This window comes from Carassius auratus, chromosome 43 (assembly GCF_003368295.1).
Source record: "Carassius auratus strain Wakin chromosome 43, ASM336829v1, whole genome shotgun sequence".
Lineage (NCBI taxonomy): Eukaryota > Metazoa > Chordata > Actinopteri > Cypriniformes > Cyprinidae > Carassius > Carassius auratus.
In genome coordinates this window covers 8439153-8457579 of record NC_039285.1, presented here as the reverse complement: position 1 = coordinate 8457579, position 18427 = coordinate 8439153, and the positions used below count along the sequence as shown (strand labels likewise).

The 18427-nt window shown below is 37.1% G+C and overlaps 1 protein-coding gene and 1 long non-coding RNA gene across 3 annotated transcripts; one reads left to right on the top strand and one right to left on the bottom strand.

Annotated features, from left to right (window-relative positions):
• Positions 1 to 98: 98 nt before the first annotated feature.
• On the bottom strand, positions 99 to 18156 carry LOC113061609 (repulsive guidance molecule A-like). The gene is made up of 4 exons (XM_026230883.1): positions 17034 to 18156; positions 8741 to 8856; positions 5152 to 5663; positions 99 to 3360 (listed from the first exon to the last, which is right to left on the bottom strand). Exons 1-4 carry the CDS (start codon positions 17045 to 17047, stop codon positions 2659 to 2661), a joined length of 1344 nt encoding a protein of 447 aa, XP_026086668.1. The 5' UTR covers positions 17048 to 18156; the 3' UTR covers positions 99 to 2658.
• Positions 9960 to 15276, top strand: LOC113061610 (uncharacterized). 2 transcript variants are annotated; one of them, XR_003278394.1, is made up of 4 exons: positions 9960 to 11208; positions 13542 to 13723; positions 14004 to 14093; positions 14276 to 15276. It is a non-coding gene; the product is annotated as an uncharacterized LOC113061610 (long non-coding RNA). The 2 variants fall into 2 exon arrangements; XR_003278395.1 differs by lacking the exon at positions 9960 to 11208 and adding an exon at positions 11813 to 11871.
• Positions 18157 to 18427: the final 271 nt, after the last annotated feature.

Genomic DNA, 18427 nt, shown 5'->3' with positions numbered 1-18427 from the left:
ACTTAGACGAAGTCTAATGCTATGGTGAAGTCACTTCCATTGTCAAACATGAATTCAAACAAAAAGGAACAGCTGAATACAAAACCCCAAACCAAAAATATATCAACATGACACTTTATTTTTCTTCAATAAATAATTTACAGTATTTACATATGGTGTGTGGCACCGCTTTAGTCCTACATACAAAACAGTCTAAGCTGTCTGGTAACTCCCATTCAATGTCAATACAAATTTTATCATTCACTTTTATTTTTCAGCATAAACTCTTTCACTAAACAACCAAGTAAGAGCTAGGTTAAAGAGAATAAAAACATAAAGTGCTTTTTTAATAAACAACACATGAACACCGCAAGTCACACGTTTCCTACTTACTATTTAGTTAAAAGACATGATGTCGCTGTTTTACTCTTGTGCCAAATTAGATTGTAAGTCCCTAACATTGTTTTTGTTGTGCTTGTGTACACAATATCCCTTTAAATTTAAAGGTAAATTTCTCCACACCCTTTGATGTACCAAAGAATCGGCACAAAATATGATTTGCCAAATCACACAAACTTATATACACGTCACATTACACACATACATCCAAAAATCACTAACACAAGCACACTTAAACACAAAAGTCATTACAATCATTTTTTATGCTTTCAAAAGTCTCTTTAAAGCCACACACTGCACCGACAACAAGCTTTCTTAGCAGTATTAAGGCTCTCAAAACTTTACAGTGTAAGAATAAATTACCATGAAGTCTTTAAAGGATTCTTTACGTATAATTCATATCTAAACCATATTTCCATAGTACTTTTTACTAAAAGAAAAACAAGCACTGATAAGAGACAACTGTGACACATTCTTAGAAGAAATGGGACATGTTGAAGATGAAGTTATGTGGGCTTCATCTTCCATAAAGACCTTTCCAACAGTCTCTAGACATGGCCTATAAAACGATTAAGCTACTAAGGGTGCAGTTTCACTCTTTAAAATAGTGGTGCTATGTATCGCGTGACTTAAGCTCACCAATACTACTACTGCGATTTACAATACTGAGTGCCAGTAAACCTGAGCCTGCTAATGGCTGAAGAGCAAATGCCCCCATTTCTAATGTCACAAGAAATGCATGGCAGATGTTCTCAATAGCTCCTGACTGATCCATCCACTTCACTGTAGTTAGCAGCACCTTCCAATATTATACACAATCAGGACATCTGGTTTGAGCCCAGATACTTAGCTAAGTGAACCACCGAAGGTCCCATGAGAAAGCGAGAGAGAAAATTCAGCTGTTTGGGAAACTGTTGGCACCAAGGCATGTTCTTTGGCAAAACGCCTCGGCCATAAATTCACAGATCTACAGTCATGAGTTAAACGGGGCCTACAGCACAGCCACGTCGACACCCTTTTGAAATGGAGAGCGAGGCGTTGCTCTTTTAAGAAGCAGTAAGGATGATTGATGGACCTTCCTTGTGGGTCCCATCTCAAACTGCAAACATTTTATGGAGGAACTTGGCTCTTTCCTGGATATATACGTCGCTGGTTATGCTACCCCTACTGCAAACTGGCATGATTATTGTTTTCCACAAACATGTTTATCTGAAGCAAGTTTGCTATTTTCAAAGACAACTCTGTCTAGGGCTATACCATTGTATGACTATTGTTTTGTTTATTCAATGGCTTTTACTTTGTGAGCAAAGTAAAGGTTTTTCTCTATGTGCTTATCAATTGTTCAGGCTGACTTTAAAGATCCAATATGACGATAGAGAAAATTAAATAAATATTATCCAAATTTATAACACCTAAGCAGTATGAGTGTAGTTTAAAGTTTGACACCCCATTTGTATATAAAATGTTGAAAAGAGCTCTTAGCAGACAGTAAAACTTCTTACTGACCCATGAACAACCACACCAGAGCTACATTATGACCTTGGGTGCAATCTACAGATATTATGAAACACTTCTCACACACTCACACACACAGACACACACGAGCATTCATATAATCACCCACAAAATCTTTCTCTTGCACACATTGACAAATTATACAAAAGGCCTGATGTTATGGCCTCTGTAGACAGCATGACTTACTCGTCTGACAAGGCCTTGGCCAGGGGGTTTTCTCAAGAAAGCTAACATTTTTCAGAAGCTGGAGCTTCTTCAAAGAGAACTCCTGCCGGCCCTCCAACTTTGGAGACGTTAATAAAAGCTCCTGTCATGTCCTCCAGCCTGGCTCTGGGAGACATACTTCACCTCTCACTTGGCATCAAGTGAACTGAAAAACACCTCCAAGCTTTTCTTTCTGCAAAGGATCATCCCACCTCTCACTCCTGTCAGTGACACATCACCCTGTGGGAAAAAGGGGGAGTCTCAGGACCTCTCAGCACTGTTCTCTGTCATGAAGCAGTTATGAGATCAGCAGAATGACCACAGAGATGGGTGGGTCTCCAGGAACGCTTCTGCTCTGGCCCGATGAATGAACATACGTGATGATGACGAGAGATGAGACCATGGCGTGACACAAGACACACAAGTGTGAAAGCCCTGGGCAGAATCTCAGGCTCTAGCTGAGAATCCCAACCTCTGATAGATGGAACACAACATGGTGAGAGCAGCATTTCACATGAATACAGCACCTTCCAACCATCTAACAAGGATGTCCATTGGGGACTACAGACAAATGAAACGCATGTCAGTCCATAACTGTATGACAACAAGGCTGATGAGGATTAGGAAACTAAAACCCCATTTCTCTGAGGCAGAACTGAATATTGTATCCCTTTCAAAGAGGTGATACTTGTCTTTGTTGGAGTGGAGCATTTTAACATCCTCAAAGGCATAGTAGGCCGCAAGGGTGAAGTTGATGTCCCCAGAAGATAGCAAGTCAAAAACACAGGATTGGAAATACAAATCCTCAATTGGTAGACGTTCTTTGCACTTGGCCATGGCTGACTGGTATGTGAAACCATGTGTAGGATTGCCCGGCCGTACCCTGCCTAAGCCTTGGCTCTCAGCTGCATGTGCTCTGAAGGTCCTGAAGTCTATTCGCTGGTTGGCAGGGCACCCATGCAGGCAGAGGTAAAGGTCCTGGTTGTCCTGGTCCTCCACTGAATTCACAACTTCCTCTGGCATCCGCACTGCAAAAGTGAGGTAGCGGCCGACCTGCCGAACTACAATAGTGGTGCCGATATAACGTGCTTGGATCTCCACATGTTGTCCAGGCACCTTCTCTACTACACGTAAGTTGTTGGCCCCATGGCGGTAGCCTCCGTTCTTTGAACCATCGGCAAATGCAGCTGGAAGCTCGTCAGTCTCCGCATGGTACATCTTCTGGTCTACACATTCTTGATAGTTCCTGAAGATGATTGTTAGCTGTGATAAAAGTGAGAGTTAGAACAAGTGAGAGTTATTTGCAAGATTATTTAAATTGTACTGTATTACTTATGGTTTTTGACATGAAACAGAAATAAAAACATTAGCTGCAACTGTAAAATCATTAATTGAATTGTTGTAGTTAACAACAGAATTTATAAATCACATTCTAGAGAAAAAAAAAGTAGATGGCTAGAAAACATTTCAAGTACACAAAGTTTTGATTTTGAAAATGACATGTTTAATCAAAACCAGTCAAGAAACAGCAGCCACAGGCATGAAGTGTTTTATGCACCACTGCACATGGCAAAAGATAGTGACTGTGTATTCCATTGTGCATAACTGAGCATTGTCTTTATAAAACCAGAGGACTGTGCCATGCAGACCCTCCAATCCCAGAAGCTTTCGTAATGTCACATTTGAGCAGCAGCTCAAGATACAGGGGGCCAATATAAACGCACTCTCTGGAGAAACACAGGTCCAGTCTATGTTACAGCAGGCCTCAGTATGCAGAAACAAAGACAATCCTTTCATGCTGCTCAGAGCCTGCCTGTGAACCCCAGATTCAGCTCCAGGGAGTGGACTCACGGCAGCTAGAGAGCACAGCCTGCACAGGGGCTAATTAGAGAAGGCTGCTGCTAACTCTGAGTCCTCCAGCAAGTAGCCATTAGGAGGCCAGTGGACTGCTGACACATATTTGACCTCGGGATGTCCAGGCTGTTCTGATCTTGCCAATGATGCATATGAGTGTGTCTCTTATGTCTGAGTGTAGTGGAGACTATAATCACTAAGGGTGCAGTTATCTACCTCCTGTTAGCACCACTTTAGTTTTTCGCAGGACAGCAAGAGCTTGTTTAAAGCAAAGGGTCTATCAATAAACAAGAGACGTCTTGTTTGCACAGGTGCCATCTGCCTGTAGACTTGTTTTTCACTTTTGTCCCAGCTGAATGTTACAAAATCCACTCATTTATATATAAAAAAACAGCTTAACAAAAATACCATGATCCCTTTCCTTTCTACAAGAAAGAACTGTGGGTCCATCTACTTAATGGGGAATCATTAGAGGTTTTTGATGGCGGAAAATTGCTCTGTTTCTTAATGTGACTCAGTACAAAGTTCCTGTGCTTTTCTGCCACAAGGAAAGACTCTGAAAAACATTTAACCCTGGTCACACAATTACATCAGCCAAAAGGACATCGGCCTTAGTGAAATAAGCATTCAGCAATCGGACACATAAACTTGTAGTCCTGTGTTTTTACCTTAGGCTCCACAGCTGGCCAATTCTAAAGCAGCTCCCTAGTTTGTCCAATGGGCCGTAAAGCAAAACAATGATCATTTATGAGGTTTGAGGGCCAACTAATGCAGAGAAAATGTTGTCTGTTTCCTGTATGGACCAAGCACTTAGTTAAAACAACAAGACTCCTAAATCACACAAACAATGGTAAGGACTGCCACATATATATAGTAACATTAGTCCTGAATGGCCTGCTAGCATTCTAAGTTATTAGCCTGCCTCTCTTTTTCTGTTGGCACTTCTTTTAAAAAAAACAAAAACAAATCTTACCTTTTGTCTTATGTCGTGGAACACATCCAAATGCTAACTAGAGTCTGCACTTACAAAGTCTGCTCTCTCTTCCCACTAGTAAAACCACACTTTCACCATTAATTAGTTCCATGCTGAAACAGTTCCTTAAAATTGTGGTTGAAAATAAGCTGCTAAAATAAGACCACAGACTAATGCTGAAATTCCTTTTGCTTGTTTTTTTTATGTGAGACACAGAATATCCTTACCTTCCTAGTAGCTGTAGCAGAAGATCCAGGGACAACGGGAGTGTTCGTAACCTGCACAGACAGGTACTTATTGTGAATCAGTGGCCAGGCACCCTCTACTTTACAGGTCTGAAAGTCATCGTTGAATGTGCGGAGATGTGGGTCCCCGAAAAAGCCACAGTGAGTGTAATTGGGAGGCGCAGCATTACGTGGTAAACTCCGCTCATAATGGCACACCTCTGGTCTGTCAGAGGGAGCGTTGATGTCCGGCGGTGGCTGGACCGGGGGCGGGGGTGTGCGGGCTCGAGGCTGGGTAGTGGGCCCTTCTTTAGAGCAATTGTGTTGGCTCATAAGATCCTCTATGCCATGCTGGGCTGAATGGTAGGCCAGGTCACCCCGGCATGTACGGGCAGTGCGACGGACACAGCTGTTATACGCTCGAAGAGCAGTGCAGAACTCCTCTTCTGGGCCAGAGCTGGAAGTGGAGGCCCAGAACTCTGAGTTACACTTCAGGATCTTACACTGCAGAGTTGCTGTAAAGTGAAAAGAGAGATAGCATAAACACAATGTCATGGTCAAACCAAGTTTACATAAAGCTGAAATGAAATAAGTATCAGCCTGAGTAGCTGACAACACGGATTAAGCTTTAAATGTGAAAACTAACAGTTCTAATGAAAACAAAGGCTTTTGAAAAAAAAAAAGTCAAATAACTTGACCTTTACATCTTTAAATCAAGAATAGCCCGTTTCAATTTCTTATAGTTAATATTACAAAGCTTTATATTCACATTTCATATAGTAATTTTTATTGTGATTATGCCAGTACTGAACTTTAAATGAAGTTCAGTTTAACCCTATCTTAATGAAAGCCAGTTGCTCTAGGCTCTCATAACAGCACATGAATTATCTCATTATCTGGACAAAGTGAAGCTTTAATACCATCAGTAATAAAAAAAACAACAACATTCTAACTAAGTTCCAAGTTTCAGTTTTTTGCCAATTTCCATTAAGTCTAAGTGCTATACATGTAGTTTAAAGCAAGACTACTGTTGTCTGGTTGCCTTTTCAAATTGAAGAGCTACTGTAATACAGAACGTAAAGCAATAAGCATCTAAATAGGCATCATTACAAAGTAATGAACTCTTGATGGGCTTATCTAACTTCATTACCTCACAATGAATGACATCACTTTATATTAGTAAATGGGCTGTATGCTTTATCAAATAATGCTTGACTGATTCCAAGATCCCATATGGATATCTAGCAATTTCACACTTTTTAAGGTGCAACAAAAAAGAAAAGCCAGTCAAATGTAAAGGAAGCCTTCAAACTGACATTCACACCAACAAAAGTCTATTATTTAGAAGTGTTAATCATCTCACATCAAAATCACACTCGTTCACACCTCGATTTGTACTTTTGCATTGCTAAGCAGATTTTGGAGGTGCTTTTGAATGAAGCACCAGGGATGTCAGTGACCAAAACAGGGTAACAGTACGGGGGAGCTAGGTGTGTGTGTGTGTGTGTGTGTGTGTGGTGGGGGGGTCTGAATGAAGACAATGAAATTTGTCTTTGAGAAGAAATCAGCAGTAATAAAATTGCCTTGTGTAAAGGAATTATGTAGTTTCATTGGCGGTGCAGTACAGGACGGAATAGGTCCCACCATTCCACAGGTCAAACTGGATATGGATAGCCACCTGTCCAGACCAAAAGGCCATAATCAAAGGCAAAAGCAATTTCAAGCACATTCCCCTTTCTCGGATTACAAGAGCTGAAATGAAATCTGGAGACTTTTCAGTCATGTGTTTTTTTTTTTTGTTTGTTTTTTTTTACCATTTGAGTTTCATAAAATGCAAGGACATGCCAAAACTACACAACTTTGTTTCCAAATGATCAAGCAACAATCTTTGTTGTCTCAGTTACACACACATCTTCCACCTACCAGCCACAAAGGGCATTCATCATCCATCTGATAAGAGACAACAGGTTAATTTAAGATGTCAACGACTAGTGCTTGCATGATTGCCTTTTGTTTGGGGTTAAATAACTTGAAAGAAGATGGGACACCGGGTGTAAAATCAAACCGCACACTATTTACAACTAATCAGAGCCTTGACAGAACAAAACAGCACTTATAAATTCCATTATAGTGAGATACACAGGAATTAATTATCACATTTGGAAAACACTGTTGACCCATAATCATGTGGGAGTGCCTACACTCTTCTACACACATTAGAATTTTCTTTCTGCAATATATACATTGTAAAAAACTTAATTTATTAAAGTAAAATAGCTGTATTTACAATTCACTGTGAAATCAATGCATGCTAGGTCATTTATCATTTAATATCATATTGATATTCATGTTGGTTAAAGAAAAAAATGTATTCCGATTGAGTGGTTATGATCTCTGGTGATTTTTTTTTGGAAGTGTCTAATCAAAAATGCAGGCATATAAACACTTGGCATTGAAAAATATCAATAATGGTCACGATAAAATTTTTATTTTAGATTTAAAAAAAAAAACAGAACACCAAAAAACAAGTAACTTCAAGTGACAGCAACTGCAAAACTAATCCATGCCACAGTGTATGGTGGAAAAATAAGTATACATTTAATACAGTGGACATCAAAATATTACAGTTAATCTATAAAAAGGACTAGTGTAATGCAGACAGAGATAAAATCTGTGATCCAAAAAAAAAAACACTTTGCCATTACAGTCTTTTTCTACTTCTGTTCACTGTGAAGTCAAGGCATAGCCCATAGGTTACCATATTTACAGTAATGTAAATGCAGACTAATCTTTGCGTGAATACAAATTTAATCTATTATATATATATATATATATATATATATATATATATATATATATATATATATATATATATATATATATATATATATCTATGCAGGTATATATACAGGCAACTTCTGACATTTCCATTTAAGGACTTACGGTCATCAAACTTTTTAAAGGCTATACTGTGCGTGTGAAATGGTTTTTTGGAAATGTTGGCCCCACAAGTCCAGCGAAGACCGAGATGTGGAGGCTTCGCTTCCCCTCCCCCAAACACAACAGCGCGTCTCCGCCAGAGCTGTGGGAAACACTGCGGTAGTGCAGCAGCAGAATCGAACCGAACCCTCGGATCACCACGCTCTTCTCGCACGGTTTAAACAATGGCTCTAAAAAAATAAAACTCTAGCTCTGCATACATTCGCCTTAACTTTCTCAACGCGAAAAGGTTTAGATTTAAACGGAACACCTTCAACTTAAATGTGTGTAGCGTAAACTTGAAAGTTATAAACAACATTATTCAAGCGTGAATAATAAAGGAATGCGCGCTGACAGTGTTTTGGAAGATAAGTAACTTTTGCCAGCCAGAATTGGGTCATGACTAATCAAAATATATCTAACTGCGTTTAGTTTGCTGATAAGTAAGAAAGCATGCGTTTGTCTGCATTATTTCATCATTAATTTCTTTATATGTTTGCTGTTTTTTTAACGATTAGGTCATCATTGCTTCGACGATTCAACTCCAAAAAACATATGCGTGTCCTTATTTCCAGTCCTAAAACTCGAATTAGATTAAAAAGGTTTTTCTTACCTGCTGGAAACAGACAGAGAAAGAGTACAACGAACTGGCAGACGTGTAGCGCCGATGGTCCTGCTCCTTTCCCCATAACCATCCATCCAGCACGGGACAGCGCTCCTCTCCTCTCCCTATTTACACCAGCAATGTGAGGAAAGGCGAATTAGAGCAATGCTGCGACTTTCCGTTCGATTGAAAGTTGCTGAAGAACCGCAACATAACGAAATCATGCCGCCCGCCCTTCCGTCGAACAAATATCGCTGCTTTTTGTCAGGTATTCTGTGTTCACACATTCCCAACCCTCACTAGAAACGTGCCATCAATTTTCCAGTTCGCTAGTATCAAGAGGGTGCAGCCTACACCAAGAAGTGCACCAATAAGAAGTCACTGTTCCACCACCAACCCCTGACTAGTTTCAAATTACGCCTGGGCTTTGAAAAGAACTTCACCCGTTTGCCATGTCTGCGAGCTCAGGAAAGTGAACCCATACTTGTTACTTTTTAATAAATAGCTGTGTTATAGTGTCCTGAGCGGTTATAGGCATATGCATTTTCAGTTTTGCGAGAATCAAAATGAGAGTGAAAATGTATTTCTTAAGTTCTAAAATTACCTTGGTAATTAAATACCACTTACTTGAGTCTTATACACAAATTCACCAATTAGCCCATTTAATCCCATCTGTGCACAATAAGAGCTGATGTACTGCACACACTACAAATGAAAGTGCAGATGGTCTTGCTTTTATTTTTGCATGGCTGGTGTAAATAGTAACATGTCCAGAGCTGTATAACTAGGCTACCATATTTAGTATACATAATAATTAAAGCCTCTTTTATTAATGTATCAAAGAAGATTGCTCTGTCTGTCTCATATAAATCATAATCACAATACATGACGGTGGTCACAATAGCCCCAATTTGAAGAAATAGTTAACCGATTCATATTATATAGCCTCGGCTAGCAGTACATTTGCAAATACATCAATATATCAACAATAAATTGTTATTTTCATTATAATCCAGAATAAAACATACTTTCAATAAAAAATAAAATAATATATATATATATATATATATATATATATATATATATATATATATATATATATATATATATATATATATATATATATATATATACACATACACACACACACACACACACATGAATTTACAGTCTATTTCATTAGACTGCCCAAGTATTATACATGCTTACCTATATAGCTAGGTTAATGGGTTAAAGCAGGTCCAATCCAGGGTCCTGAAGGGCCAACTTCTTGCAGAGTTTAGCTTCTCCCAACATACATAGCCATAAGATTCTAGTAGTCCTGAAGATCTTGATTTCTGTGGTCCAGGTGTGTTTAATTGGGGATGGAGCTAAACTCTGCAGGACATTAGCCCCCCAGGAGCAGAACTGGACACTCGCAAAATAAATAATTAGTTTCTGGTTAAAATTACATTTGGAATTGATGCTTTATTTGTACAGTAGATTGATTTTAGGAAGAAGTCCAAATGGAAAGATGCTTCTTTTCAAACCTATTCTTCAAAAATGAAAGAGAAGACCATACCACCCACAACTAAACTGCAACCGCATACTGTTTGATCACCTGTTAGCGTTCTGTCTCTGACAACATAAATGCACCCTTTTTTAAAACGTTTGAAAAACAACTGCCAATATGTGATCAGGTGTTCCTGTAGCTCAACTGGTAGAGCATTGTGCTTAAGCAAGTGCATGGTTGGGGGTTCAAGTCCCAGGGAGCACATGATAGTAGAGAATTGTTAGCATGAATGCAATGTAAGTTGCTTTGGATAAAAGTGTCTGCCAAATGCATAAATGTAATGTGACCCCAGTTAAGAGATCTACAAACTCACGTCAGTGCATTTGCTTCATTAAGTCCCCCAACAGATGACCGGAACAAGATGCACTACTATAAAATGTGAAATATTTATAAAATACATAATCATACTAGGACTACTTTTTTATTTGTGCACATACGAGATGAAGAATGAACACTGAAAAAAAGGAAAAGCAGTTTTACTGAATTTACTAAAACGATACACTTACAATCTACTTAATACATTTATGTTTAAGATGGAAACATAATTGTATTGTTTTAATTCTAAATGAAATTCAACATAATCATCAAAACATGATATAATCACTTTGCAAGAAAATGTTCAAATTGTTTCAGATGTCAAACAAATGGTGTTCATGTAAAATGACTTTTTTCTGCTGTTTGATTTATTTAATTAAAATAGGCCCATGTCACACAATTACTTTGTATTTTCTATTCAACTTAATTCCATTGTGTAGGCTATAATTAATTTAATTCAGGTTTGTGAAATACGTCGTTTGCGCGGGAGCAACGCGCGCGAGAGCGTCTGCGCATGCGCTTTGAAATCCAGACCACACCAGGACCGTTGGTTTGGAAAGGAAGGACACATGAGGGGACTGACTGTCTTGTTTTCAAAGCTCGTTAAAAGGTAAGAATTTCAGTATCTATCGTATGATATATTATACAAATGCATTCATTGTCAGATTAAATGCAACAATAATGTTTTAAGATAACCCCACACGCTTTTAAATCATGTCGATGGTATATTTCGTCGAGTGTCTTCGCAGATTTTTTTTTTTTGGGTGGGTAACGTTCAGGTTAATAAACCATGAATATTACTGGTAACATTAGTTTATCAAACTTCTACAATCCGATTAAACAATTTACAGATGGAAATCAAGTTCTCATCAGGTGAATAATAATAACATGGACTTTAGGATTTGTGTGGGGGAGGGGTTCGTAGCCGTTGTCATATCACTGCAATGGGCAAAAGCGCTCGCTCGATGCTCTGTCAGTGCATGTCTTTGATTTACCGAAAGTGGTGGACAGTAACGGAGTAGCTTTACATTTACTTAAGTACATTTTTCAAGTATCTGTACTTTACTGGAGTAGTTTTATTTTGAGTAACTTTAAAAATAAACTTTTAAATCGGATCGCGAATCGCACCAAACGATTCGTTTACGAATTAGAATGATCCGATTGCAGCTGTTCAGGAGTCGATCACTCACTGATTCAAATGAACCGTTTAGTGTGAGTCTACAGAAGAACCGGGAGATCTTGTGAGCGCGCGTGCATCTTGATGTTGCTAAAAGTAAGTTGTTAATGTCGAAATTTAGGATAAATTGTTGTAACTGAAAATCATATTTAGGTCAAAATTGTCAGTTGTTTGGGAACTAAATCCGCTGTAAAGAGTGATCTATAAGCCCACTGAAATGCTCCAGTGCAGACGATGCAGACACATCAATCAGCGTCTCTGTGCTTTAGGTAAAAAAAATAAAAATAAACATTAACGCAAATTAATAAAATAACTCATTTATTCAAATTCCACGCTGCCGTAATATTAACAGTTTTATTAAAATGCTACCATGTCCTATGTGACGTCTGTTTTTATATTGTTTATCAGCAGTAACGTTATATTGTTTGGATTAACTAGACGAGTAGACTGACATGAATGTTTATTCATAACCGTACCGAAAATAAGTAAATATTGTTAGCTGATGCTAACTGTCTAGCTAACAAGCTTGCTGGTGCTAACTTGAGGTAATTTTTATAAATAATGTCCAAATATTTTTATTCAACCACACACATATATATATATATATATATATATATATATATATATATATATATATATATATAGATTACATCTGGGGAGAAAACAAAGGATGTGATGTTCAGAACATGGTAACTAACGTTACAGTAATTATCAAAGAGGAAAAGAGAAGCACCCCGTTTGGCCAGGGTTGTTTTTACACCACACTCAAGATTTGAGAAGGAAAAAATCATTATGAAAATATAATTATATTTTCCTTAAAATGTTCTTCCTAACTTCAGGCCTTATTATCATGTCATATATAACTGTGATGTTCTGTAAAACAACAAACTTTAAAATGCTTTGTTGTTACTGGTGAAGATCAGATGGTCATCTCTGTTTTCTCTCAGGTACATCACAGTGTAAGCTTCACAGTTAACATCACTCTCGTCAACGTAGTCCATATCAACAACAAAAATATATCTTGACTCCATATAGTAGTTATTTTGGAATAAATCTCAGGTATTTTGAGCAGTAGGATTCTAAAAAAAAAAAAATGTGCTAATATAAAATTAAAGTAATCTATATATCTTTCTCTATTAATCCATCTATCTTTCAGTACTTTTTACTTAAATACATAAAAATTGAGTACTTTTGTACTTTCACTTGAGTAAAATTGAAAAAGGAGTACTTTTACTGGAGTAATATTTTACTATACGTATCTGTACTTTTACTCAAGTACTTGATTTGTGTACTTCGTCCACCACTGGTTAAACATACAGTATGTTTTTAGTGCAGGGACCTATTTTATCAAGTAAACGAATACTCGATAGCCCGGCCCTCGCCCATAACTCACAAAAATCTCTCAGGCAGGTTTTAAGATTACAATATTAGGATTTCACATCTAAATTAATACAATTTTTGTTGGCTAACTAACATGGTTGTCACTTTGAGATGGATATCATAATTAATATAAATGATTGCTGCAATAAAGGTTATTTTATGGTATGCTATAAATTGTTTTTTAAAGTGAATGTTGGTTAATTTTCTAGTATTTACCATACATTTTGGAAAAAATTAAAAAGTCTTTTTTCCAAAAAGGTACATCTTAAAAGGGGGTAATATTATAAATAGCATTGTCTTTAATTTGGAAGCGTACAGTAAATTGTTACTTAAAATCATTAATTGTTGTTATTTATGACTAATTTCTGCTCGTTCTCTCTTTACAGTGACATTTGCTGTACATTTGGAATTCCAAAGCCTGTTCAGACAAATTACGAGCTAAGTCAGTCCCCAACAAAGGCAGTTAGCCTTGTAGAAGTCGGTGAATTAACTGATGAATGCCCCTTGGCTGACTATTTGATTGGACATGTGCAGATGGTAACGTTAAAGAGATTTTTCTGCTGCAAAGGTAAGGAATAAAAAAGTAAAAATAGCAGGTTAGCACACTATCATTTTTTTTGTTTGTTTGCATGTATTCACACTCTATTTTTTGTAATTGATGTTATTAGCATTACATTTCACATAATAAAATCAAGCTATTATCTTTATTATATTTTTCTAGACTACAACATACACATACATTTTTAGGAACTTTTAGTGAATGAGACCCATTGTGCTCTTTTGTATAATTGTGATTTGAGTAATGTCTTAAACTAACCTTTCTTTTTCTGCTTTGGCTTATTTTTAAGGATGACATTGATGCAGCTTGTGAACTTGCCATCAGAGGACTGTGTATCTATCTTAATGAGGACTCTAAAGATCTCATTCAGGAGTATGCGGTGAGTAGTTAGAGCTTAACTGATGGAATCTGTACTATGTTCAACAAGCAAAATATTAATACATCTAAAAACATGGTTTCATCAAATATGCACACTGCAACATAAATGTAAAAAATTATAATTTTATCCACTAGACATGTAGCATTAATTGTAATACATATTCATCTTTTTTCTGTCTTTAGGACATGGAAGAAGATCTTTTACAGTGTGCGATTGAGAAGACTACCATGGGCATCTTCCTGATAAAGCACACTGCAGACTATGAACCCCATGATGTAGACATTGTGCTAGAGGGTGTAGCAGTGCTTCAGGACCTCGACAGTGTGGATTTTGCAACTTCAATGTTGTTTGGTCTAATTTATGCTCTTAACCTGCAGTACCCCACAAAGTTGTGTTTTACATATGAAATTTAGCAAAAACTCATCATGGACTTGGATGCAGGTGAATTCTCTATCAAGGCCCAAAATTTCACATCTGAACTCCACCAGTGAGATGGACTGATTCTTGAATGACTACTGAGACTACAAACAATCAACCTCGGAAAATTTCAGCAGCCTTCATGCAAGACCACCGCAGAGGGTAAACCGTGATCTTGTTGTTTAGACTGTTCCCCTTTGCCTGCTCTCGTTTCTTTATCTTTTTTTTTGTCTGAATTTGGCCCTTCTTTGGACTGGTTCAGAAGTTGATTGATTAGAGAGCTGAATCTATGAGACATGGTTGAACTAGCATAAATAAGATACATTGTTTATAGTTTAGGTAAGGGTCAGATACTGTATTTCCACATTGTTTTGTAATGTCTATATATAATTATCTTTGAAACTAAAGCGTTTTTCTTGAAATAACAGTTCCAGGTAGGGCTGCACGATATTGGGAAAAAATGACATTGCAATATTTTATTTTTCTGCGATATATATTGCGATATGAAATCTAATCTATTTTTTTCTTACAAACAAAAATTGGGTGAGCACACTTACATTCTCATTTTAAATGATGTAAACATCGACACCATCGTGTCAATTGATTAATATGTGCGAGGGAGAGAGAGCAAGACAGCGCTCGTGTTGTTTGAAGCTGGTGAGCTTGCGGCCGGGGCTCGCTCTCGCTCTCTCTCTCCCTCTCTCTTCTCTCTTTCTCTCTCGCATGCTTTCTCTCGTGCTCTCTCTCTCTCTCTCTCTCTCTCTCTCTCTCTCTCTCTGCCCTGTTAAACTGACAGGACTTAAAAACACATATAAAAGATAAACTTTCACTCTATGATGGTTAAGCTGTACAATTAATCCGCGAATCACATTCGTCAAGGGCCGGGGAGCAGCTGGCCCGTACAGTTAATGAATAACGAATCAACTACAACAGCCTACATCGCACATCCTGCGATGTGACTATCGTGCAGCCCTAGTTCCAGGTACTGGTGTTCTTGGGTACAGTTTTAAGGTTTCTGAGAAATGAAATAAATTAGTGTTACAATGTTGTATTAGTTTTTAAACACACAGTTACATGCAGTATAATGTTACTTATGTTTATGATATTGTTTAAAAAAAAAAAGAAATCTTGTAAAACTTATGAAGGTTTAAATATATTGTTGATCTACATGTTATGCATACAAAATGAACTGTGTTTGTTTTTATACTAGTCTAATTAAAACTGATATGTATTTTTATTAAATTTAATAATCAGAGAAGTTATTTATGTTATGCTTTTGAAAGCACAATGTTATTTAGACATGCCATTTAAATTACACATTGTTCAAATTGTTAAATAAAGGATTTACAAAAGTTTTGTGTTACGTGAAATGAAACATGCGACAACAAACCATTGAAATGTATTAAAATTAAATTTTAGTGAAGTTATCAAAATTATGTTAAGATAACTTGATTTAATTGCACAGAATTAACATGATTGAAGCAGATATCTGAAATAAAAAAATTATGTTAAACTAGCATAACTGAATCATGTTAGTATAACTTGAAAAGACTATGTACACATTACTTTTTGAAATTGCATAGGATTAACACAACCGTATTATAATGAAACCACATAAATGCATAGGATACTTTGAACTCAAACTGAATGTGTGGAACCAATGTCCATAATTCGATTGAGTAAATCCAACAAATCTTTTTTTTTCAGTGAATGATGCTTGCCCATCTATAAAGTATAAAATCTATTAATTAAAGTAATCAATCTGATTATAAAAGTCTTGTTGAGATTTTGACAGGTCAAGGTAGGTCCTAAAGAAGAGGAGGGAATGTGTATTTGTTGGGGCAGGCTATATGGTTTTGTTTTTAGTGGTCAGCTGTTGCAGTCCAACAGATGGCGCTTGCACAGTGGTGGAGAATGAATGATATCTCCAGACTCAGAGATGCGTCCTAGTGTATAAGGGTTTGAAAGAACCACTATATTATTTACAGTTCAACTATGATGTCTCCATTTTCTTTTGAAATTAAAGATAATTTATTTGAGGTACTTAATACCAAAACATGACATTATGATATGTATCTTTAGAGAGAAAATATAGCCTAGATGGTGCTGTGAACCCAACACAGAGGTTCTCTACCATCTGTGAGTTTAATTCATCATCTCTGTATGATTTCTAGTGCAACAGAGGCTAAAATATTAACATTTAGACACAGCAAAATAACACTAATTAGTGACAGCAGCATAACAACAAAAAATCCCATTCTCCTTTCCCTCTATCCTAATAAGGCTAATGCAAAAATAGAATAATGTATTTATTCCTAATATTAGACACAATCCTTACATTTAGATTAGCACTGTAGCCAAAGAACTCGACTACTTGCGATGCAGACTTTTTAAATCAAAACTATATAATGCAATATATGATCTCTATATCATTTAAGAGGGGATCTTCACTGTTAAAGTAACCGATGCAGATTGTTTAAAAAAAAATCAAAGCTATTTGTTAAGAAATCACTCAGAACCCACCTTTTTGAATGCATGGAGCTCTTCAACACTTCTGGGTTTTGTTTCTTTGCGGAACCGGGATGAAGCTTGCTGGTCGAATCCGGACTGAAGCGCGTGCACGCGTGCTTTGTATCAGTAATCCGAAATTCTTAATTAAGTGTATACATCGTTGTAAATCTAAAGGTTAAGCGCCGCTGTCGTCCCTGCATGATGTCCCTTGGTTATCATTTAGGCTTATTATTTCAAAGGCGAAATGGGTTTTTATCTAAACGCTGCTATCTACTTGCGGTGACTGATGTTATTTTCATCGGTGTCTTGATCTGGAAATGAAGGTATGATCCGTCAACCAGTTTATCGAGATACAGACGATAAAAAAGAAAACCTCGGAAACGTTTTCGAATAAACAGTGTTCTTCATTTTGCAGTGGTATTCCCAAGATTTCTCTGTGGCTCTGAGGACTTGAGTAGGAAGAGCCCTCGGGGCAGCAGTGTTGATAGCGCTGGCTCGTTTCCTCGCCTCAGTGTTGTGAAATGACGAGTTTGAAAGTGTGAGGCACAATGATCAGCGCTGCTGTGTCCAACTCTCCACACTGTCATAGTCAACACATGCGTCTGTCTGTTTAACCATGCTGTAAGATTAACGTTAAGATTATAATGTTACTGGATTAGAAAGAACACATTTTAAGCATTTTCTGCCCGTAATTTAATAAGCGTGTGTGTGTGTGTTTGTGTGTCTTAAACATCTAGATAATTATATCTGCTACAACTTAAAGTAGTTTCCAAATCTATTACTTAGGCTATCTATCAACTGTGTAGATGAATCTAATGGTGTGCTGTTCATCCATCCAATTACTGGATGGTCTTTAACACTAATAGAATAGTCATGGACATCTTAAATGTTATGAATTTAATGTGGTCAACAAATTAACATGTGCAAAATCACATTTAATAACCAATATTTTGAGTGTGATATTGCTTCAGTATATACAACAGCTGTTCACAGTAGGCTATATTATATAGGCTATATAAAGAAAATAGATCCAAATAGAATATATATCAGGGAGTGACTAGTCCTTATTTGTTCGACTACAGAAAAAAAAAAAAATGCAGAGGCATCAAGCTTTTAAATAGTAGTACCAAGGCACACCGACTGAAAGCTGGTCTGGGAAAGAGTATATAATGGATGCACCATTATATACTCTTTCCCAGACCAGCTTTCAGTCAGTGTCAGTGGTTACCCTCCCTCTCTCCAATTCAGTAATCACTCGGCTCCTAAATTTGTATTTTTTTCTGAATAAGTAATTACTTAGCACCCATGTGTAACATTTATGTAAGCCAAACATACTTTATTCATCACGTTGTCGTGTGACCTATCAGCGTCAGTTGTGTCACCTCACTGCTATTCACAAATCCTCT

What these genes read in the sequence shown, in the direction of transcription:
- LOC113061609 (XM_026230883.1), bottom strand. An exon ending in TCTCTGTCTGTTTCCAGCAG is followed by an intron (nt 5,664 to 8,740) that starts GTAAGAAAAACC and finishes TTCACTTTACAG; the next exon opens with CAACTCTGCAGTGTAAGATC. An exon ending in CTGCTACAGCTACTAGGAAG is followed by an intron (nt 3,361 to 5,151) that starts GTAAGGATATTC and finishes CTTTTATCACAG; the next exon opens with CTAACAATCATCTTCAGGAA.